Source organism: Struthio camelus, chromosome 3 (genome assembly GCF_040807025.1).
Source record: "Struthio camelus isolate bStrCam1 chromosome 3, bStrCam1.hap1, whole genome shotgun sequence".
NCBI lineage: Eukaryota > Metazoa > Chordata > Aves > Struthioniformes > Struthionidae > Struthio > Struthio camelus.
Window position 1 is genome coordinate 54,833,953 of NC_090944.1, and position 22,821 is coordinate 54,856,773.

The 22,821-nt window shown below is 55.2% G+C and overlaps 1 protein-coding gene across 1 annotated transcript; it reads left to right on the top strand.

The window, feature by feature from the left end:
• The first annotated feature begins 14,525 nt into the window (after window positions 1–14,525).
• PRDM13 (PR/SET domain 13) lies at window positions 14,526–21,917 on the top strand. The gene is made up of 4 exons (XM_068936444.1): window positions 14,526–14,676; window positions 16,626–16,757; window positions 16,854–16,974; window positions 20,362–21,917. The coding sequence occupies exons 1-4, from the start codon at window positions 14,536–14,538 to the stop codon at window positions 21,915–21,917; spliced, it is 1,950 nt and encodes a 649-aa protein (XP_068792545.1). The 5' UTR covers window positions 14,526–14,535.
• The last annotated feature ends 904 nt before the right edge of the window (window positions 21,918–22,821 follow it).

A 22,821-nucleotide genomic window follows, 5' to 3' on the forward strand; every position in this document is an offset into this window, starting at 1 on the left:
TATGAGGTTAGGAAAAGATTTTGAAATTGTGATGGTTCAGTTTACAGCACGAGGATAAATAACAAGAGACAGAGGCTTTATTAAAGCAGTCAGATTTATTGTTCGAACTCCTTGGCAAGGGTAGCTCAAAATCGCTGTTTCAGAAAGCTGCTCTCCGCCACCTCCTTCCAACCTGCATTTAAAATCATTTTTAAAAATCGCCAGCTTTCCCACAAAGTAGCCAATTATTTCAAAGGGTTTTCATTTCTGGGTCACAAACACTCTGGCATTTAACCCCACCTCCTCTCGCGAAGACGTTCGCAGCAGAAGCATATGCAGTATTGAGTATCAAATCAGTGTTGTGCTGCTTTGATTTTTCGCTCGTGCTCAAGCCAGCTAGAAGCACGTTGCCCCCGCCGACGGCTCCGGGTTGCCGTGCAGAGGGTGCCCCGGCGCCAGCGTGTGCGGCAGGAGCCCGGGCGGCTCACACGGTGCAAGCTGAGCAGGGGTTTCAATTATCCTTAACCGCTTGGGAGCAATTTAGGTCAAACTGCCGTCGGTGGCTATTCATTGATACGGGGAATATGTCCCGTTAGGGAGGACTTCTCCCCCCCACACACACACCCCCTGGGAAAGGTCAAGTTTCCAACGTGAAATCCAGACCCCACTGAAAGGATATTTGGCGGATTGTTCCTGCGCTAACCGCCCCCCCCCCAAAAAAAAATAAATCCCAGAGCTGAGCGGAATTTTGCCTTCCTCTTTCCCCGTTTTGGTGCTACGAAGGGAAGGGGCAGAAGAGCCCTCGGGAGCCGGGGAGCCTCGCTGCCTCGGGTTAGGGAGTCCGAGAGCAGCACGGGGAGGAGACGGAGGTCTCCGAGGTAAGCTGTACCTCGCAGGTAGCGTTTACTTCTCTTTTACCTCCTCGCACACATTCCTTTAAGTTAATAGGAAGCTGCTGTGGACGATGAGGGACGTCTTCTGAGGTCAGGAGGCTGCCGCCAGCCCAGCACAGCCGGAGCCGGCGCTCTTGCCACCGCAAGCTTTCCGGGGGGCACCTCCACACCTTAAACCTGGTCCTGATAAAAGCGAATCTGACCCAGAACTATATGTTTTTATGCTGATCTCTTGCCCCTTCAAGAGAAAAAGAAGATGCCGTGAGAGGGGATGAGAGCAGACCGCAGGGCACCGCTGCTGCTCGGGCGCAACCCCGCTTTCCTCCCCGGCTTGCACAGGGGCCGGTACCACCCCCACTGGGACTTTCCCTTGCTTTCTTAGCATTCCTCCAGGTTTTCGTTCAATAAGTCCATTTCCCCCCAAGAAAGCTGGGACAGAGCCCAGATATGGGAAACGGGGCTGTCGACAGGCTCAGCTCCCCCAGCTCCTCCGCCGCCAGCCCCGCGGTGCCTCCAAGCCGCCCGGATCTGCAGACCTGTTATGTTGCTTTTATTAAATCGAATAAAATTATGATCATAGGTTTCTTGCTTGGGTCGGTTCTTTTTCTGCGTCGCGGAATTGCAGAAGCCGGGCTTTCTGCACGACTTCGCAGAGGTATTCGTTAACCTTTAAGTAACCTGGCAGATAGGATGGGGTTTTGCCGCTCTGAGACACACACTGGGAACCTTTTCTCCTACGGTGGAGCCCAACCCGGGGAGACATTCCCTCCCGACAAGTCACCGACATTACCGGAGAGAAATAAACGGAGAACAGAGAAGCAATTTAATTAGTTGCATCTTCAATAGATCACGCTTGAGAGAGGCATTTCTTTCCGAAGGAAAACTCCACGTTGCCCAATTCCCCTTCATTCCCATCTGTTAAAAAAAAAAAAAAAAGACTTCTCTCCAACCTAGAAGCTCAGATGAGGTTTCTGAGGCAAGTCCAGCTATCGCTCTGTTACAGTTTTGCTGTCTGTATTCCCACAGAGAGGTTTCAGCGCGTTACCTGCATGTGCGTGCCTAAGTGTGCGTGTACGCGGAAAGAGCTCTTTTCCACCCAGTTCGGCGGATTCTCAAGGGGAGTCTGAGAAACCGTCACCTTTCTGCCCAAAATTTCAAACACGTCTAGCACAACCGGCAGGCCTCCGGCTCCCGAGGGCAGGGGCCCGGGGAGCTGCAGCCCGCTCCCACCCGACGGCACACCTCGGTCGCCCCGCGCAAGCCTGCGCGGCCGCTCTACTAACCCCTGCATCAACTTTTGGCCGCTTTTTCCTCCAGCATCCGTCCGCCAAGGCGGAGCGCCCGCTGCTCCGGTCCCGTCGCTCCGCGCCGCCCCGCGCAAGTCGGACGGGGCGGCCGCGCCGCCTGCGCCCCCGCGGGGAAGCCGCGGCCGGCGCTGCTGCGGGCTGAGTGCCGGCAACGTTGATATTTATAGGAAATGAGAGCCCCGCGGAGCAGGGCTTGCTGTGACCACTGGCACCATAGCACGGGGTGACAGCTTCAGGTGCTCCCTGATGAAAATCCTGTTATTTCTCCTCCTGGGAACTCATCCCATGAGACAGAAGTATTTTTTTTCCCCTCTCTCTTGGAATTTCAAGAACATAGGAAATCTTTTTGCTTTTTCCGCAAAGTAAAGAACTAGTGGAAGATCTCGGCGCACAGGCTATGGGACACCCTTTCCAAAATAAAGGACGCCCAGGAGTTGCCGGAGCTGCTCTGCGCCCCTTCCGCCTGCGCGGTCGGAGCCGGCGCCCACAGCTTTACGCAGCACTGAGAGCAAAGTAGTGAGGGGAGCCTCGGGGCGTTGCGCGGGTGTCAAATGCCCTGGGAAACTTCCACCGAAGGCTGATAAGAGGTATCTGAACCACCAAATATTCCCTTCTTCCTTTTTCCCTCCGCACATAGTTACATTCCTGGTGAGTCCAATCCTGCACACATCGAAGAGCAGTTTCTGTACCGACGGGATGAGCCCTAAAACCCAAGGGCCAAACCCACTGCTCTAGCTAGCACGGGCTCAGGGAAAGCTTTTCTCGGCTCCAGCCGAACACGCACACTCGGATTTTTTCTTCCAACACCTCGAGACACGGGTTTAAACACAAAAGTGGCGAATCTTTCTTAAGGAGAAATACCTACACAGTAGGCATCGTAACTGAACTTTAAAACAGGTCAGTCTAAACCAGGAGTTGATTTGAATATGATATTTTGAGTGCGGCTTATTTCAAATTTGATTTTAAGAAGGGTTCATTCCACAAAGAATGTAAGGAGGTCAATTTATTGAAAACGGAGAGAGAGAGCGTGAGAAAGCCGTGAGGGAAAACAAACAGGAAATGGATTTTTCTTCCTAGTTTTGAAAAGGATAATACTTCTGTATGTGCACTCCGGTATTTTTGCGTGTCGGAGTGAGAGAGAGAGAGAAACTTTGAAGTTAATCTGTCTTCTTCTTCTAAACGCACATTTGAATATTTAGACTTAAAGACGATGCCGTTGGAGAAGCTGAGGGCAGCGGTCCACAGGCAATCCGCCAAAAGTACTGAATAATTTTATTTAGATTTTATTTTTAATAGAACAAACAACGAATAAAAAGAACATTACATCTACAGGCTGTAACAAAAATCATTTCCGACAGATGACACCTACAAATTTTTTTAGTTTCATAGCTACAAAGCTGTCAAAACTGATGCATATTTCAGCGTCAGAAAAATACAATGCCGAAATGAAGAGAAGGGAAAGGGTTGTATTTCCTGACGTACTTTAAAATCAGTCCTAGATAAGGTGGCTTTAGCCTCCGTTGTTCTGCATATCTAAGCCGAATAGTTTCTTCTTTCAATTATCTGCACTGCGTTAAAAAAGAAAAAAAGTCAAGTCACTTTAAACAGGAACCAGAGGAAGACCTTTCAGTTTGTCAAATTCATTAATTAGAGAGCTGCATACACTAGAGGAATATGCGTTTTCTTCCTCTGCTTTCCGCCCCCACCAACAATTTCACCATGAGGGAGTGTTTACCAGAGTGTAACGAACAGTTTCTGATGGCTGGATTTTTGCAAAAATTCTGTTGTTTTTTTTTTTTCCTTGCTGATAGTCATATCTTGAGAAGCAGAAAATGATGAAACCCTTTACAGCATTATACGTGCTCATTAAGAAGTCAGCTCTCTTACAGCCCTTTCTCCTCCTTACTGGCAAAACCTATCTCTTTCTCCATTTAGACTATTACCAGCCAGCCAGCAAGCTCTGCCTTGCTCTCTGGTGCCGCTGCAAAGAGAGCTCTTCCTTCCAGCGGCTACCATTTTTTCATCCCTTTCTCTCTCTCTCTCTCTCCTTCTCTTCCACGCCAATGGTTTATTTCCCTAACTCTCCTCCAATCAAGGATTGAACTCCGTGGGAGCCTAACACGTGAAATCCTCCTCGTGTTGATTCCCTCGGCTCCCCAAAGCGACGGCACCGCCGTTTGCAGCAGCAGCAGCGGGAGCGGCCGGGGCCCCGGGGCTGAGGCCGGGGCCGCCCGGGGGCTGGGGCCGGGGTCACCGGGCGAGCCTCGTCGGGCCGTGCCTTCCCCCCGCCGTGCCTCCGTTTCCCCACTTGTAACCCGGCAGGAATTGCACTTGCTTCTCCCGCGGTGCTTGGCCATCCTCTACCGATGGAAAACCCTCCCTCCGTGCCAGCTATGTCGTTGCTGCTACTGTAATATAGCGCTCTCCCGCAGGGGGAAGATTTACAGAAAATTAAGTGCCTCATTTCATGGCTGCGACTCTTATGAAAACACAGCGCTGATGTTAAAAGAGATGACAACCCCAGCCCCCTCCCCCCCCCATGAGCTCTTGAGGAAAACGCAACCAATTTACACTGTTTATAAAGACCTTTTTCGCCTCGGATCGAGCTAAACACTGTGGAGGGGTCCTCTGAGCAGCAGCAGGAGAGCTTCGCGGGATGCACCCTCTGGTTATGCGCTTTGGCTTCATGTCTCGTTGCACAATTTTACTCCCGGAAGAGATCCTGGGTCGGACTTGTGTCTGTCAAGCTGACAGAAGGAGCGAAGGGAGTCTGTGGACATGTTCAGAGAAAGGGACTCCGATCATGTTTAGAAAAAAACAAACCAAAAGGAAACAATTGAAGCCCAGGCAGACATAAAACATCAATGGCAGTTTGCGTTTGTTGCACGTTAGAGGCTGAAGGACCAGGTGATTTAGGTGGTAAAAACACTATCTTTACAATGCCTCAACTTGACTCAGAAGTAAGTTCAGATCGGGTTATGGCTCTATAAACTGAATTGCCGAATGTGTTTTTAATAAAGACAGACAGAGAGGGAGGAAAGCGCCTTCTAATCCTTCGTAGTGGTGCTCACTAGAGCAAGATAGTTCCTCAGCACCATATAGACCTTTACAGATGTTTCCTAGTAGATTTATCCAGCGTAGATTGGCTTTCTGTTTGCAATATGCTTTTTCTTAAGTCACGGACATATGTCTCTTGAATATGTCCTTTGCCCACCCCAACTACACCAACACCTAACTGCGTACCTCACTTTGGTCAAGCATTTCTCTCAGGGCTTGGTGGGTGATGCTCTCCACGAACTGCTCTCAGTGGGGGCTTTCCTTGCCAGGCCTGAGCATCTCAGGGATGTCCAGCGGGGACAGAGGGAAAGGGCCTTTCTTCCCACGCTGATCTCATGAAATTCATGGAAACTTCACCAGGAAAAAAAAGGAATTGCTAAACAATGACTTTAGTGTGCATACTTATAAATAAATATATATGTGTGTGTTTACACATAAATCCATATCCAGAGGCATATACATGGACACGTAGGCATACCTGTGGATATGCAGGTGATATGTATGCGTATGGTAGCTCTGCTAGCTCTGTGCAGCTCTACATTTAACACGAGGAACTTCCTTCCTGCAGTGGGGTCTCTCGGGCATCCCTCCCTCCCTGCGCACCCTGAGAGCAAGGGCTAGCCAGCCCTCCGATGTGCCCTGCGGCCTAGGTAGCAGGCAGCAGGGCGGAGGCCTGTGCCCACGGCTGGCCTCGCGCCGGCGACGCTACGGCTGCTGCGAGGCCTCGTGTTGATGGGGATTCAAGGGACCCCACGGGCACGGTGCAGCCCGCCGGGGGGGTGCTGTCCTGTCCTCCAGATTTTGAGCCACGCTATTTTTTTTCTCCTAGACACAGTAAACCATCAGCAATCAGTGCAGGTGAGCTGCCAAGCAAGGGGGAGGCACCTCGGGGGGCTGGGCAGGGCAGGCGGGAGCAGGGCTGCGGAGGAGCTGCGGACGTGGGGAGAGCGACGTGCCGGAAGCGGGGGCCGGCAGCGAGCGGGACGGGCGCAGGCGGGGGACACCGGGCCCCGAGGCGGTACTGCTCTGCTCGGCACTGGCCCCCACGGGCCGCCGGCAGCGCCAGCAGGGCGCACGGCTCGTCCCCGCGGCCCCGGGCACGGGCTCTCGCTCCGCCGCTGCGGGGCTGCGCTGGCAAAATCCGCTCGCGTTTACCCCGAGAAAAGCTGGGGAGGAGCGCGGCTTAGCAGCGCCGGGCCATTCTTTGGTTTTTGTTTTTCTTTCTTTTTTTTTGTTTTAATTTAAATAACGCCGAGAGAATAAACAAACACCCTGTCTGGGGTCGGAGGCATGTCAGGGCTGTGTCTTTCCCTCGCCCCCTAGCCAGAGCGTTTGAGGCGAAATTATGTCACGGATTTCTGCTGGGCTCAGCGACAGCAAAGGCAGTGCGACTCACCGAGACTAGCTGTGCCGCCATGGATAGACGAGCCCTTCACCCGACGCAGCCAAAGGGAGCACGGCTCCTCCCGCCGCCCTGATTTCCCACTCTTTGTCTTAGAGAAAAATTAATATCAAGAGTCCCGGAGCGAGCAGACGGGAGCAGTTGTTGCTCCCCTCCCTGGTGATGGGGAGAGGAGGTGCGGACGGTTCAGCTTTCGGCCACTTTGCTCTGCCCTTACTGGGCTGCTGCAGATGCCTCGATCAGGGTATGTGAGTCTCCTGTATGCCTCTTAAACCTCCGCTTATAGTGGGAAAGTAAACCCGACCCCGAGAATTGCTACGGAACCGGTTGGTTAAGTGTTTAGTTTGAGGCTTGAGAAAAACCGAAGAAAACTCTGTGAAACAGAGTGCCATACTGCTGCATCTGAGGTCAGCAGGACTTTATATCTCGCGTCTCAGTCCAGTTCTGCTCTGGAAAGAGGATCTTGGTCACTCTCTGGGTTTGGCCATTCTCTTCTTTCCTCTCCCTACCTGTCCAGACCTACCCCCTCATCGTGTCCACGTTAAGAGCCCGGGATTATTGTCTGATTACGGGGCGCAGGCAGCAAGTTTCCCTCCGCTACAGACAGCCCTAAATCCACCTTCCTACATGCAGCGTCGTGGGATTTCCCACGCAGAGGGGACACCGAGATCTTTACTCCCGAGGAAAGGTTGCCGGCAGCCCCGACGGCAGCTGGCGAGGTAGCGGGCGCCGGCACGGAGCCCGAGCCTCGTCCCTGCGCGGGGCCGGTTGTGCCCTCCCGGACACCCCGTCGGGGCTGGGCGTCCCGGCAGAGGCAGCAGTGCGGGGTGTGCGGCCTTTCTGGGGAACGGGCTACGCCTCCAGCGGGCAGGCAGGCTTGCCGGGGACACGGGGACAAAACCACACGGTCGCAGTAGGGATACTTTGAGGTGCAGACGAGCCCAGAGGCGGCGAAAACAGCGGACGATCACCGGTTCTGTTACTTCCCTGGGGAAAAGTAGCCTCTGCAAACAAAGGCCCTGTTACTCGGTAAAGACTCTTTTTCGCCTGATTCTGCTTCTGCAGTGGTTAAACAACATCTTTTTGATGACCGATTGTAGTGTTTAAAACTCATTAACCTAAGTAATGCTTTTGCCACCACGTGCACTTTCGGGGTGCAGAGATGCTGCATTCAGATGACTGCACACCCAGCTTGGTCACAGTTTGAAGGCCAGACTTCAGGTTTGAGTGTTGCTTCTTGCTATGAATCAAGCAAACACAGAGCTGTTAGCGACAGGATACTTTGCGCTTCTAGGGTGACTTGCCTGTATCTGGCATACGGAAGGATAGATGAGCAGGCAGAGGGATGGATGGATATGGACCTCGAGCAGCTTTGTGTTTAAAGGTGAAATATGAATTTAGCAAAGGGTTTAGGTATTCACGTGGTGACGCGTAGGGGACACCCAATGATTATGGAGGCGGCTGTTGAGCGACATTAGTCTCAGTGCTGAAATCGTTGTGCAAGCGAACACTTTCCTCTCACCTATCTCATTTTTTGTAAGAGAAAAAAAGAAAGATGCTGCTCCCGTACACCCCTGCTCGTTTTCAGCTTCCCTCCACCCCTGCTTAATACGCCGTGATGCCCCTGGCCCCTGCCGCTGGGTCTCACTGCTCTGCGGCAATGAGAGCAACACATCAGCTACCAACCAGGGGCAGGCCTGATGCAGGCTGTTCAGAGAGGGGCTGAGGGGAGCGCAGCCTCTCGGCCACCCCCCATGCCGTTGCTGGGTCTCTCCCCGCACCCCCTACTCCCCTGCGCCCAGCAGCGTGGCGCACCCGAGGCGCCAGCACCTGCACCCCAGGTGGGGGCGGCGGCTGGGGGGACCGAGACCCCCGGCTGCCCTCGGCCGGCAGCCGCCCCGGGAAGGCCAAGCCGGCGCCCTGCCCCTCCAGCACCCCGGTACGGAGGGGAAAGCACGGGCGTCCAGCCGGGCACCGGGGCTGGAATAGCACTGGATGGGGGCTGCTGGGCAGGGAGAGGGGTCTGTCTGTGATCGAGATGTCCCGTCGGTGAATGGTTGTCCTCTTCCCTCCTGCCCTCCTTCCTTCTTCCTCTTCTCCCCTTCCCTCTTCCCTTTCTCCCTTTTCTCCCTCCTTCCCACCCTCCCTCCTTCAGCACATGACACTCCTCCGAGTTCTTAGGCCCAGTGAAAGCATAAGGTCCACAGCGCAGGTGCCTTAAGGCTTAGAAGACAGAGCTGAAAAAAGGGTGCCCCTTGTCTTTAGACGGCGAGGTGTTTCTCCAGAGGGTGCCCGGCTGTGGGAGCCGACCGAAGCCAGCAGAGCCGAGCAGGGGGCTGGACAGGCGAAGTGAGCACTTTAACCCCCGGCCGGGCCGATCTGCCGTGCCCCGAGGCGCCCGGGCCAAGTGTTTGCTAGGGGCGCAGGGCAGCCCCCGGCCAGGGGCAGGCAGGTTGTCCCCTGAGGGCCGAGGGTCGGCTGGGCGGCGGGACCCGCTGGAAGTTTCCCGGTGAGGTTTTACAGTCCCACTCTCCCCAGCCCCTGCGACCGTCTTTTTGCATTCCGTTTGCAAGCCCTAGCAGGAGCCGGGCGTGAGGGCTCAGAGGTTTCTTTCGGCTCCTCGTCCCCCGCGACGGCAAAGCCCGTGGCCGGCTCTGCCGCTGACGGCGCCTCCGCTGCGGCGGCTGCTCCCGCCGCCTCGCCGGGGTCGGGCGGCGGCACCGCCGCGCTCGGTCTGGTCATCTTTCCCCAGAAGCTGCCACAGCTCCCCAAGTTGCTGTGCTGGCAGTCCCGCCGAGAAACATTAGCCCAGTCGTTTTCTCTGTCTCTTTTTATTTCCTCAGTTTCTCCCCGAAATCTTTATAAATCTGCCTTTTCTAGGAGGAGTGTCCAGGCGGGTGGAAGTCTGAGCACAATGAAACCTGAGAATTTCTGTCACTCTCTGCATATGGTCCGAAGTGCTTTAATCCCAATTAGGGGCGGCTGACACACGGTCCTATTCATCCCAATCAGCTCTTGAATACATTTGCCTAGAAATGAACTTCACAAATAGACTCTCTCCTAAATGTGCCCAACAGCAAGGAAAATCGAATTGAGTCAGGGGCTCATTCTAAGGCGATCGAGGGAGAAAAGGTATGAATTTATAAGGTACACCGAAACATTGCAATTCAGCAACAAGTTTACTGACTTTTATTTGCACCATGTCAACCGAAAGAACCAAGAGATACGGTGGGGGCTGCGGGGGGAGAATCCGGTTAAAAGGCAACTTTAGACAGACTTTGAATACTTTATGCGGCAAGTTTCGCCTCCAATTGAAGCTGGGCTAAAAGACAAAAAATCTCAGACCATACACTGGAATTTCTAACTAGCACAAAATGTGTTTGAATCTGATCTCGACTAAAGCTCGCGATTAACAATAAGAATACCAAATTGAGATCCTGTCATCTGCTGGAGTTCCCATAGAACCTGAATTACTATTCAAAAGCTGCTTTAATATCCCACCCGCATCTCGTCTGCACCGCACAGCTGGTTAGGAGCCGCCAGCTCGGACCGCAGTGAGCCGGCTCCGCCAATTGGCCTCACCCGCCGTTAGGCGTCGGGGGCACGTAACCGTCAGCAGCAGTATAATAGTGATTATTATCATTAATAGAGTTTGTTCTTTAAAAGGAATTGAAAAGGTGGAAAGGAAAAGAAAGAATAAACGAATGAAAAAGGAAAGAAGAGTTGAGAGAGAGCAGAGAATAGAGAGAAGGGGGAAGGAGGGGAGGGAAAGAAAGAGGAGAAGAGACGGAGAGAAGAGAAGAGAAGAGAAGAGAAGAGAAGAGAAGAGAAGAGAAGAGAAGAGAAGAGAAGAGAAGAGAAGAGAAGAGAAGAGAAGAGAAGAGAAGAGAAGAGAAGAGAAGAGAAGAGAAGAGAGAAAAGAGAGAAGAGAAAAGAGAAAGAAGAAAAAAGAAACGAGAAAAGGAAAAAGAAGAGAAAAGAGAAAGGAAGAGAGCTCAGGCTGTATTGGTCTCTTCGGCAGTTTCCCGGTGCCAGGGTCTCGCAGGCCACCGCGGGCGCCTCGCCCCCTCTGCCGTGCCCGCGGCGCTGCGGGCGGGGGCGGCCAGGGCGGCGGCGGCCAGGGCGGCGGCGAGCCCCGGCCCGGCCCGGCCCGCAGCCCGCGGAAGGGCCGCCCCTGCGGGGCAAAACCATCTCGGAAAAAGGTCACACCGGGAGCCGGCGGCTCCGGTTCCCCGCGAGAGTATCGCCTGCTGAATGAACTTGCAGCATTTTGTTAAAGCCTCCACTGTGCCGCTCTCCGGCATAATGAGCCGGGCCCTGTATACAGGCATTCATGCTGGTCTGAATGTAGTGTTGAACCTTCTCTGTGCCGGAGCAGTTTGATGGTTTGAATGGAGCTCCCTGGTGGGACATTGCTCTCTGCAACTGTGCCTCTTTGGATGACTGTTGTTCCTTAACATTCATGCCTCATTATGGGGCAACCTGTTAAATCAGGGAGAACACTGTGCCAAAGTGTTACTCAGGGGCACTGGCAGTTCAGCGGTGGGCATAAATAAGGGCTGCCTAGGAAAATAACTTTCATCACATCTCTGGGCAAAAGTGATTTCGCTTTAATGGTGTCTCTAGTAGCCCAGTTTAAGTATATAAAGAGCGATGGTGGAATGTTTTGATTGAGTCTAAACATTGTCTTTGAATAAAGCTGAAACCATGTAATTAATGTGTCTTTTTAATAAGGGACAATACGGTCGTTCAAGCTATTTAATTTCATTTAATTTTCCATCCCATTTGCTCCAAAGGCTGCTTTTACTTTTAACACCCGGCCTTTCATGCTGCATCTTGCTCCAGTGGGCACATTAGATCGGTTTCACCCTTCCTTTTTAGGGAAGGAAAAATAAAAGAAAATGTGGTTCCTTTCCTCTTTTGTGGACAATTTATTTCACTTGGGGAACTTCAACTTTGAGCCACAGGACAGAATAAAAATTGGAGAACTGGTGTGAATGCTTCCAGAGCAAGGGCTTTTCTTTTCTGAGTGGATGGGAACCAGCCACAATTGGCTATATTAATAAATAACTTTCCTCACAGTCGGCCTTTACATGGTCCTATTGATAAAATTGTTCGCGTGTCGTTCACGCTTTTTGACTCATTAAGGCCTTGGACGGAGCGGCTCCCCAAGCGGAGCAGTAGGGTACCTTGGTCGCCTTGAAAGCCCTCTCTCTACCTCTGCAGTTCTTGGAATTTAAACTGGGTCTCATCCTAAAGTCGCTAGGCCAGAGGTTATAGGGACATGTTCATGGCTTAAATTTATTGCCCTCAACTTCTTGTTTATCCTTTTTTTCCCCATTCATGCTGCTGATCAAAGGGGTCATCTTCAGTTCCCCGCATCCTCTCCCCCCACCTCTTCTCATCCCCGCTGAACTGAAAAAGAAATCATCCCATTCCCGGGACGGTCCTTACAATTGCACCCTGGAGAGCCATGATCGATAATCATTAATGCTGCTGCGGACAGGCGCGACATTTATCTCGTGCGTGCGCATATGTATCATTATTAAAACTATATCCATGACCTACACTGATTTAGTGCCGGCCAGCAGCCCCGGAGCAGGCAAGGCGGCGGCAGCGGCCCAAGTCGCTGCCGGGCCGCCCCGGCCCGTCCCGTCCGGTCCCGTCCCGCCGGGGCGCACCCGGGCCGGGCCCGGCGCTGCCCGTGCCGCAGCTGCGGCCGGAGCCGCCCCGCCAGCTCCGAAGGGCGAAACGGCGGGTGCGGCGGAGGCGAGCGGCTCGGCAGCCCTTGCTGCCCCGCTGCTTCTCAGCCGAGGAGAGGCTGAAATTTCAGGGCTCGCCCTGAATGTATAAATACTGGCCGGTGTCTTCCAGATGGCAGCTCGCTCGCATCGGGGCAAGCTGGCAGCGCGCTGCTGCCGTCGGGCTGGAGGAAACCGCAGGCAGCGCAATCAGATGTCATTTTAGCGTTAGCATGAACTGGGGAGGCAGCGCTCTGCTTGCTCCCCCAGCATCTCCCCGTGCGGCGCCGGGCAGGTACAGGCTGAGGGGCGTCTTTCCGACTGCGAACTCGTAAGACTCACTGGTTCATAACTGCTCTTTTCCCCCATGCAGATTCCTCTTGTACTGTGGCCTTTGCTGTCGCGGTGACACTCCTAACTGCGGTAAGCAAATCCGGATTGAAACCCACATTACGATCACACTGATAGCAACATGCTAAGGTTTATCCTGCAGAAAGGTCTTAGTGGAGAAGCGCTTGCTCAGCTACCTAGCACCTATTGTAAGACACCTCGAAATATAGCCTTTTTTTTTTTAAGGCTTGCTTTTGAAATTAGTAGATTATTAGGTCTGACACTGAAACTACGGCAAAAAACTCCATACCTGCAATTGCTTTTGGAAGAAATAGATAAAATCTGTACATGCAACTGTCCTTGAGAGGAGAGAGAAATGTTCAGATTTCTTCTTTTTGAACTGCTATAACATATATAGCAGAGAAAACTTCCTAGCAAGAATTAGACAGGATTATAAAAGGGAAACTGGAAGATCTCATTTTTTACTATACTCTTTGGTCTTACAGGCACATCTAGACAGGAGAATGCACATAACAAAAGCAAAAGTTGCACACTCTTGCTTTTCAGTTCCTTAACAATTCTTGCGTCTCTTAGCTACCCTGAATTATGAGCTAACTTAATCCCAGGACTTCATTTTAGCTTAATCAAACTGCTTACAGGAAAAAGAGGCTTTTAGACACCATCTATTCCAAACACTTCGTTCTAGTTTTCTTTAGAGTCGCTTTTTGTTAGGCTTCACCTGAGAAAAGTAACCTCGATGAAGACAATTTTGGATGTGGGCGATGAACCTGTGGATGTACTGAATAAGGAATCCAGCTGCACACTCTAGACGTCTCTGATATCTTCTGGTTGTGTGACTCTATTTCCTGGCCGTTGTATGCCTCTATTTCCTAATGTATCTATCTCCTGATAACACGAATTACACAGTTTCCCCAGCGCTCGCAAGTGCAGGGGTTTGTGTTTTACAGGGGCTAGAGCGGCTCATATCTTGTGCCATTCTTCCTACTTGAGGATCAAAGCTGTTCTAAATAGATTACTGGCCTGAAACCAATCCACTGAAATGGTAATATGGTCGTTCTTTTTTTTTTTTAAAAAGTGTAGGTATTTTCTGGTGTTTTCCCATCAAGTACCTGCCCAATTTCTGTATGGCACACGCCGGGAATCAATAGAAGTTAACAAGTCCTCAAAACATTCCCCATCTCTTTGTTTAATCTCCTTTACAATAAAGCCAAGGGAAGAGAATTAAAAATCTTTGAAGTATATTAAACCTCAAAAGGCTCAGCCAAGTAGACTTAAAATAGTCACTTATTTTCCAAAACTGGTTTGTCGAGGAACAATAAAAGGAAGTAAAATTTATGGAGAAATTATACAGTGGATTTGTCACTTAAAATATCGTAACTGTCTCGAGGACAATACCCCATGCTGAGGATTAATGGTCCCTCCAGACCTTTGATTCACCAGCGCCTTTTCTTTGCCCTTGACAAATTGGATTTTTAGGAATGGGAAGGTCGCCTGGCCCATTGTTTGCTAGCCATTCACAGTACTTGATTATGCAGGAGGGTTAGGGAAAGGCTCCATGTGACCCTCTTGGATGGGACTCTGCAGCTGCTCGAGGAGCTAAACTCTCTCACCAAACTCTGCGCCCTAGAGCATCCGCCTGCCAAGGGGTCCCCCTCCTGCTCCCATTGAAAAGCCGGCGTGCACACACCGCCGCGTCACTCTGCAGGCGGAGATACGCCTGTGTTCATCCTTCTCCCTGGCTGTCTCTGTCACTCCAGCCCTGTTAAGTAGTTTGGGTCCCTGATTGCTCATACCCAGAGGCAGCAATGCAAACAAGCAGGGCTCCGGCCATCAGCGTGAATGCAGAGAGCTGCATCCCAGCTGGACTGCGTCTGGGTCCTGTGCCGGGCATCTTCAAACTGGGCAAGTACCTGTCAGACCGCAGGGAGCCGGGACCCAAAAAAAAGGTATTTTCCTATGGTGTCTCCTGCATCGCTGGACCTTACTTTTTTCGTTGACTCGGGGGAAGCCCGCGCTTTGGAGAAGAGGCTGCTTTCTCCCCGCTCTCTTCGATCCTCCCTTCTTAGAGTGAGCCAGGAAAAGGAAGGGAAACGTTTCTAGAGCGTCCCAAGGTTTCTCCGTGCGGCTTTGCTCGCGGATGCAGACAGAAAAGCCTGCCTGTCCCTACCCTCTCCCACTCCTGCCCAGCGCCGGGGGAGCCTGCTAGCCCGGCTGACTCCTTCGCGGCGAGACAGATCTTCGTGAAAGCGCCGAGCGCGGCGGGGCTCGCCGTGCCCGGTGCCCGGTGCCCGGTGACCGGCGCCCGGCGCCCGGGGCCGGAGGGAGCAGCCCCGGCCGGCCGCTGCCCCGCGGGGCTCCGCTCCCCGGGGATCGCCCCTTCCTCGCTCTCTCAGCCCCGCCACAGAGCCGCCCGGCCCAAACCCGCCGTGTGTGCCTGGCGGGGGGGCCGACCCCGGCCCAAACCCGCCGTCCACACGGCCCAGGATTTCTCCCGGTCTCCCTCTCGCTCCTAGAGCCCCAGCAAAAGCGGGGGCATGCGGCTTTCGCATCCCCCGATTTTTGTCCGGGGGGAAGCGGGGGCGCAGGAAGGAATCGCAGGGAGAGGCAGATGGACTGATTTATTTCTGCGTTTCGTTAGGGTTTTCCTCCCTCCTTGCCCAGTCTCCTCGGCCGCTGGTCCAGCAGGCAAAGCTCTCGCCCCAGAGCCCTCAGAGCCCGGGCTGCGGGGCCAGGTGGGAGCGCAGGGCGGGCGGGTCGCGGGGGCCCCGGGGCGGGCGGCCGCAGGTGCCGGGCCAGCCCCCGCGGCCGGCTGAGCGCAGCCCGGCCTTTCTGCAAGCTCCTGGGCCAGCTCCGAGCTCCGGAGCCGCAAACGACCCGCACAGCCGCAGCGGGACGGAGGTGACAGCCCCCCGGCTGGCGGCTTCAGGGGTCAGGCAGCGTCCGAGCTGGGAAAATGGGGACTCCTCGTTTAAAGCAGCGCGAAGGAGCTGGGGAGGGACACTTACCCCCATCCGACAGGCTTTTCGGGGGTCTGGGGATGAGTGCCACAGCCGAGCCCGCCTTCCATCCCCCCGTGCTCACACGTTCCGCTCGCTTTTTTAATGCCCTTTAATTGTTTTTAAACGCTCTGCCAGCCCACTCAAATTTATTTCTCATCTGGCTCCATTGGTTTCTCGCTTTAGACTGCTTTGTTCCGATGACTTTTATTGCACGGTCATTGAGCGAACGGGCACTTCATTTTCTCTTTGTATGGGTAAGCAGATTATGAAGTATGGGGCTACCGAGACTTGGTAGCTAAGCAGAATCCTCTCCCCTTTTCCTCTCCCGTCCCCGTCTCCCCACAAGTCATGTATTTCGCGATTGTTCTCCACGGATTCAGAAGCTGCACAAATTCTTCAGAATCGACTAAAACGTCTTACCTGGGCATTTAATATAGCGTAAAGCTGACTGCAGCCACTGCGACTGAACAAGGTGCATTTGGGCCAGCGGAACCCAAGGGAAACATGAAATTTATCCTCGTAACGCTGCACACGGCTAGAGCATTTTCTGTCAGGCCGGAGCTCTTCCACCCTTACTCCCGCAGAGCAGCAACTTACTGCAAGCCACTCTCAGTTTTGTCAAGGCATCTGCAAGTGGAGGAAGGTCCTGCTCAAAGAGGAGTAAGGATGGACGAGTCTAACTAGTGGAGAAAATAAGACGCTGCCGCTGCTCTTTCCAAGCTGTGATTCCCAGGGATTTGCTCGGTCTATCGAAAGCTGCCTTGCTAGCTGGTTGCCGGGGCGAGGGGAAAGCTCAGGGGTGGCAGGCAGGGGCACGGGCAAGCTCTCTGCTTTCTTTCTGCTTTGTCTCGCGTGGGTGCCGAGTGGGAATGACAGCGGTGCCGCCTGTGTTCCAGGTGCGGATGGTGAGAGGGGAATTAGTGGACGAAGCCGGGAGCTCAGCTCTGGAGTGGATAGGGTTAATCCGGGCTGCCCGCAACTCCCAAGAGCAGACCCTGGAGGCTGTGGCGGATCTGCCAGGAGGACAGGTACCCCGCTCGCGGCTCCGGGCCAGCCTGGCACCGCTCTCCGCCAGCTGCGTCCCCTCTCAAGGCTCCTGAAGAAGTTGCCTTTCTCCCCCACAGATTTTCTACCGGGCGCTGCGAGACGTCCAGCCGGGAGAGGAGCTCACCGTGTGGTACTCCAACCCGCTGGCTCAGTGGTTTGACATCCCCATCACCGCCACTCCGACGCACGACGAGAAAGGTGCGGGCGCCGGGACACCGTCCTCGGGGGCGGTTTCTGCGCCGGGGTGGGGGGCACAGTAAGACTCCCGGGTCTCCTTTCTGGGAAAAATTCGTCACGGCATTGCCACTTTCATAGTTTTGTATCTGCGCGCACACACACATACGTGTGCACACGTGTGTGTGAGTAAATACAACCATCAATTTCAGATCGACTGCTTAACTGGCATCTTTGACGTGAACTAAACATGTGCTAGGCAAACGCAAGCCATTCAAATAGGCGCTCTCAGAGAAATTAATACCAGCACAGCTGCAGTGACTTTTAACCTGCCACCCTTTAAAATAAGACTCCATCTGCTCATTTTAAAGGGTGATATATTAACTTGGTAACGTATGGAAAGGCCCCCATGCCTCAAGTCGTTCCGTTATCGGCACAATTTTATGATCTTTTGATAGAAATATAGGTTTTATGAAACAACGCTAATGTTGCATGCAAGACAGCAATTTATCTTCATACGTTTTAAAAACGTTGATTTCACGGTGTATGTTCCTTGGTCAGAGCTTCAGATGCTCTTTTCAGGTTATATTGAGGACAGCGACCTTCTAGCGCTCAGATTGACGTAGTCGAGTCAAAACGGGTAACGGTCAGTTTGCGTGAATTAGGCTGCATTAGATAAAAATAAAGTCGGCGTCAAATAAGTATGCCCGGGGATATCAAGAGAGGAGAAGGCATCAATCTCGGACCGCTTATTTCAATCCGCAAGCTAATTCTCAGCTGGGATTGTACCAGCCACTTTTACAGTGTTTTAAAAATCCATAGCGTGGGTAGTAGATGAAAAGGGAGGAAAAGAGCATTTATAAACGTGGCCTGCTTCAGTGTTCATCTGTCGCGCTTGTCAGGCGGTGGGCACGTCCTGCGGCGCTCCGGTCCCGGCGCCCGCGCCGCTGCTGCGGAGCGCCGCGGAGGGTAGCGCAGCGGGGCCGGCCGGGCCGAGGCCGCCCCGTCGGGGGCAGCGCAGCCAGCCCAAGGGGGAGCGCGCAAAGCCCACGACGGCCCCTCGGGTCCCGCACCTTCCCCACGCACAGCGTCGCGCAGCCTGTTCCCGAGAGAGGACTAAGGACAAGATCCGGCCAGGGGCTGAGTCTCTAACCCTCTTTACCCCTCAAGGCTCAAGCTCATCCCCGGCGGCACGAAAGGGATGATTTACTTGCAGGCTTGGCCCTGGCAATTAATTTTCAGCTGAACACGTGCGATGCGGAATAGCCGAAGTTCCTGTAAACTGCAACTGCATCCGGATAAGAAATTCGTGGTCACGTTTCTCCTTCCCCTCCCCCCCCCCCAAAGCGCGGCGAGGCCGTGGGTCGGAGGGGGATATCCCCTTAAGGCAGCCGGGGCACTGGCGAAGGTCTCCCACTGCAGAAAGGACGAAACGGTGCTGGTCTCTGTCTGAGCCCTCTCTCCAGCGGACTCTGCCTTTTTCGTGGGTACCCGGCGCTCCTCGGGAGAAGTGACAAGACAGCTCAAGTCTGCAAAAGGCACGCAGCGGGTCGCATCTTCCTTGCTAAGTCAAAGCGGGGTTAAGTCGCAAACTGACCCCGCAGATCTGCTGTTTCTTCAGCTCCACAGTTTCCAGACTAATCAATACGGATTCAGAATATAAGGGGTGTATCAAAATGCGGAGGCATTCTTCTGTGGCTAGCATGATGGAAAAAGAATAGCATAAATTCATAGAAAGTATTACCTTTAGAAGTTTGGAGAATCTTTTGAACAAACGCATTTAACTCCATCGATTTTTTTTTTTTCATGTGATGAACTTTTTTTTTTTCTCCCAAGTGATCGTTGCCTGGGCTTGAGTTTAACTGGGGAAAGTTACCAATTCAGCTCCATCATCCTTTTCGGGACGAAGCTTAGCTGATCTCGCTACGATTTTGTGAAGGACAACCAAAGCCGAGCAGCGTCTTTGAAAAGAGCCACAAAGCCAAGGTTTCTGAACCAACGCACTAGGATTTAGAGCGGCGAGGTTCCTGACCGCAAGCCTTTCAGTCCTTAATATCTAGTTTGCCCGTTTTTCAATGCAAGGCAGCTGGATTACTGCAGTGGCTCAGTCTCCCACTGCCCCCGAACAGTCAGAGCCCGGGCAGACACGCTCCCGCCTTCCTTCCCAGCTCAACCCAACAGGGCGAAAAAACCCCTGACAACCGAAGTGAGATTCCTGCAGAGCCGGAAACCCCCCTGCTTCGAGGCAAGCGAGGAAGCGACACACACGGCACGCACAAACGTACGAGCCGATTTAATCCTTCCGTGCGGCTTGGCATCCAGGTGGCCCGAGGAGGGCCAGGACTTCTCCTATCCTCAGCGGCCCTGAGTGCATGAGCTGCCACCGGTTGATCCCCGAGAGCCAAATGTCACCTGGAAAGGCCGCTTGGGAGGCTAATAGCGGCTGCAGGTCCCTCCGGCGTGACCCGCCGCTCCGCCGTCCCCGCTTCCGCGTGGGGCGCCCACGCCGCCCCTCGCCACGCTCGCCGAAGGGTTAATTGAAAATGTTGCCAGCTCCCGCACGCTCTCTGGTCTATTCGGCGCGTTTCCTCGCGTTTGTCTCTTTAGGGCGTAAACTCTTGAGTTCGGACCGGTTGCTAACGCGTAAGGGGGGCTACGGCTCGTAGGAACTTCGGTGGCTTTTGAAATATCTTATCGGTGTGTTTTGGTGCCCGGGGTGAATAAGAACGAGGCAGAGATGGATAACTAGATAGAGACGGGTAGCTGGAGAGTCAGCAGGGCGGGCAGGCAGGCAGGCAGGCAGGCAGAGAGACAGACTGCCGCAGCGGCAGCGCTCCACCGTCGGGGCTGAGAAAAGGCGGCTCCTTGGAGGGACTTTTCCCCACAAGCAGGGCCAGGAGCAGGAAAACGAAATCTGTGCCTTCACCGTGCCGGGCAGCCCTCACACAACCGCGGCCACCGAGGTCTGTTCCGCTCGAGAGAAGCCGAAACGTTTAGGGCCGGGGCACAAAGGGCATTGTCCTCTGAAAGGGAACGATTACATATGGCCCATACATATCGGATATTGTCTCGCCGCGTAATGAGGGGCTCACGATCATTAGATTGGCCTTTGTTCGGTGCAGCCGACTCCCTGACATACGCTGCCTCTCCTGCAAACGCCAACAGATGGGCCCCCCGACAGACGACTCGCGGCAGCAGCTGCTCCCCCCCGCCCCGGCCCCACGGCGCCCGTCCGCGGGCGCGCACCCCGGCCCGCGCAGCGCCCGCGCCTCGCCGCGGGCAGGGCCGAGGGGCGCCCCTCCGCCGCGGGGGGAGTGGGAGGCGGCGGGGGGGCCGGGTCGAAGCGCGGTGGGTGCGCGGGGCGGGGGCCGGTGCCGCGCCGCTGACGGGCCGCTGCGCTTCCCTCCGCAGGGGAGGAGCGGTACATCTGCTGGTACTGCTGGAGGACCTTCAAGTACCCCAACAGCCTCAAGGCCCACGTCCACTTCCACTGCGCCCTGAGCCACGGCCGGCCTTTCCTCCACCACGACCACGGCCGGCCCGCCGAGGCCTTCGGGCTCGCCGCCAAGGCGGCCGCCGAGCTGCCGGGCGCCGCCGCGCTGCGGGGCCCCCCCGCGCCGCCGCCGGGCTGCGGCCCGCGGGAGCCCGTCAAGCGAGAGGCCGTCGCTGCCGCCGCCGCCTCCCCGCCGCTCGCCAGGCTGGGGCCGGCCCGCAAGGCGGCGGGCAAAGAGGAGCAGGAGCGGGCCTTGGACATGAGCGTGGGCTCGGCGCGGAGCCAGGCGCCGCTGCTGGGGCTGGCGGGCGGCTCGACGGGCGGCAACGGCCTGGCTTTCTACCCCGGGGCGCGCTCGGCCTTCCGCCCCGCCGGGCCGCTGCGCCAGGAGGCCAAGGGCGCCGCCTCGCCGGCCTTCGCCAAGCTGCTGGGGGGGCTGAAGGCGGGCCGCGCCGCCGAGGCGCCGCCCAAGTGCGCGGCGCTGCCGGGCGAGGCGCCCCCGACGGCGGCGGCGGCGGCGGCGGCGGCGGGGCTGCCGTGCGGCGGCGGGCTGCGGGCCCTGCCGCTGCTCTCGCCGCTGGAGGAGGCCTCGGCCTTCCGGCACGTGGAGCGGGGGCTGCCGGCCGCGGCGCTGCCTCCCGGCCGCTACCCGCCGCTGCCCGGCGGCGGCGGCCTGGAGCGCTTCGCCCTGCCGCCCTTCGAGGGCCTCAAGGCGTACGCGGGCGAGTGCGGCCTGCCGGTGATGCCGCTCACCGTCTACAACGGGGAGCTGCTCTACAGCGCCGCGCCCTACTACCCGCTCAAGCTGCACTTCGGCGGCCTCCTCAAGTACCCCGAGTCGGTGTCCTACTTCGGCGGGCCGGCGGCGGCGGCGGCGGCGGCGGCGGCGGCGGCGGCAGCGGCGGCGGCGGGGCTGCACGGCGCCGAGCTGGGCTCGCTGGCCAGCATCGACCGGGAGATCGCCATGCACACGCAGCAGCTCTCCGAGCTGGCGGCCGAGAAGGGCCGCGGGCGGCTGGAGGCGCTGCCGCCGGGGGCGGCGGGGGCGGCCGGCGGGAAGCCCAAGACCGGGCACTTGTGCCTCTACTGCGGCAAGCTGTACTCCCGCAAGTACGGGCTGAAGATCCACATGCGGACTCACACGGGCTACAAGCCCCTCAAGTGCAAGGTGTGCCTGCGGCCCTTCGGGGACCCCAGCAACCTCAACAAGCACATCCGCCTGCACGCCGAGGGCAACACGCCCTACCGCTGCGAGTACTGCGGCAAGGTGCTGGTGCGGCGCCGCGACCTGGAGCGGCACGTCAAGTCCCGGCACCCGGGCCAGAGCCTCGGCAAGGCGGCCGAGGACAAAAGTGACTCTGCCTACCCGCACGCCGAGCAGGAGCAAAAGACTGACAACGAGAGCGACGTGGACGTCTGCTTCACGGACGATCAGAGCGACGCCGAGACGAGCAGCAGGAACCGCGAGCAGTAACAGCCGAGCGGGCCGGGGCCGGGGCCGGGGTCGGGGGAGGACGGGCTGGAAACCTCCCCGTAGCGGAGGAGCAGCGAGAAGTGCGTGTTCGCTGCGCACCCCCGGCTCGCGGTCCGCCGCCGGGGCCGGCCACCGCCGAGCTGCAGCCGCGGCCGCGGGACGGGCGGGAGAAACCCTGGCGGGCGCCGAGCCCCGCCGCGCAGGCACCGCTTCCCCGTAGGCGCCGATATTTCAGTGGCCATATATTTTTATTGTACCTTTGTGTCGAGGAAATTGTGCCTTTTTGGAAACGATTCTTTTCTATGTACTTTCCTGTCACTTGTTCCAGCTTTTCGAGCTGTAGGTCTCAACAACAGTCCCGGTTCTGCAAGCGCCTCTAGCATCTGTACACTTTATTTGACACCTCAGATGTGCTCTGGTGGGTCTTGAAAAAGCAATACTAACAGCTTTTTGGGGGGGAAAAATGCAACAAAAAGCCGCATTTGCAGCACTGAAGAGATTCGTCTATGATAACAGGTGCACCATTTGATCAAGTTGCAATTATTTATAACAGATAATATTTGAGTAACAGATGTAAAATAAATATTGAAAAGCATGAATCTAAAAGCACGCACTATATAATTTTAAAGGAAACACACTGTTTGGTAGAATACAAATGTGGTGTATGTTTGTTTTCTAATGAATGATGTACAGTGGATACAGTATTTTGGTCTTGGTTCCGGTTTGTCATGCGATTTTTTTAAAAAAAATAAAGTTCCTGACAAACTACTGTTTGTCTAGCTGTTCACTGAAGTGCTGTTAGCAAGATCTCGTTTTTCGATGTAACACTTCTGATAATCAGGAGCTTGGCTCAAATCCCGTTATATCCAGCGGCTTTGGATCAAGCTGTACACAATTTGCCTCT

Coding starts and splice junctions, on each gene's coding strand:
- PRDM13 (XM_068936444.1), top strand. CDS start 14,536: ATGCAAACAAGCAGGGCTCCGGCCATCAGCGTGAATGCAGAGAGCTGC. Junction 14,677..16,625: donor AGCCGGGACCCAAAAAAAAG/GTATTTTCCTAT, acceptor CCTGTGTTCCAG/GTGCGGATGGTGAGAGGGGA. Junction 16,758..16,853: donor CGGATCTGCCAGGAGGACAG/GTACCCCGCTCG, acceptor TCTCCCCCACAG/ATTTTCTACCGGGCGCTGCG.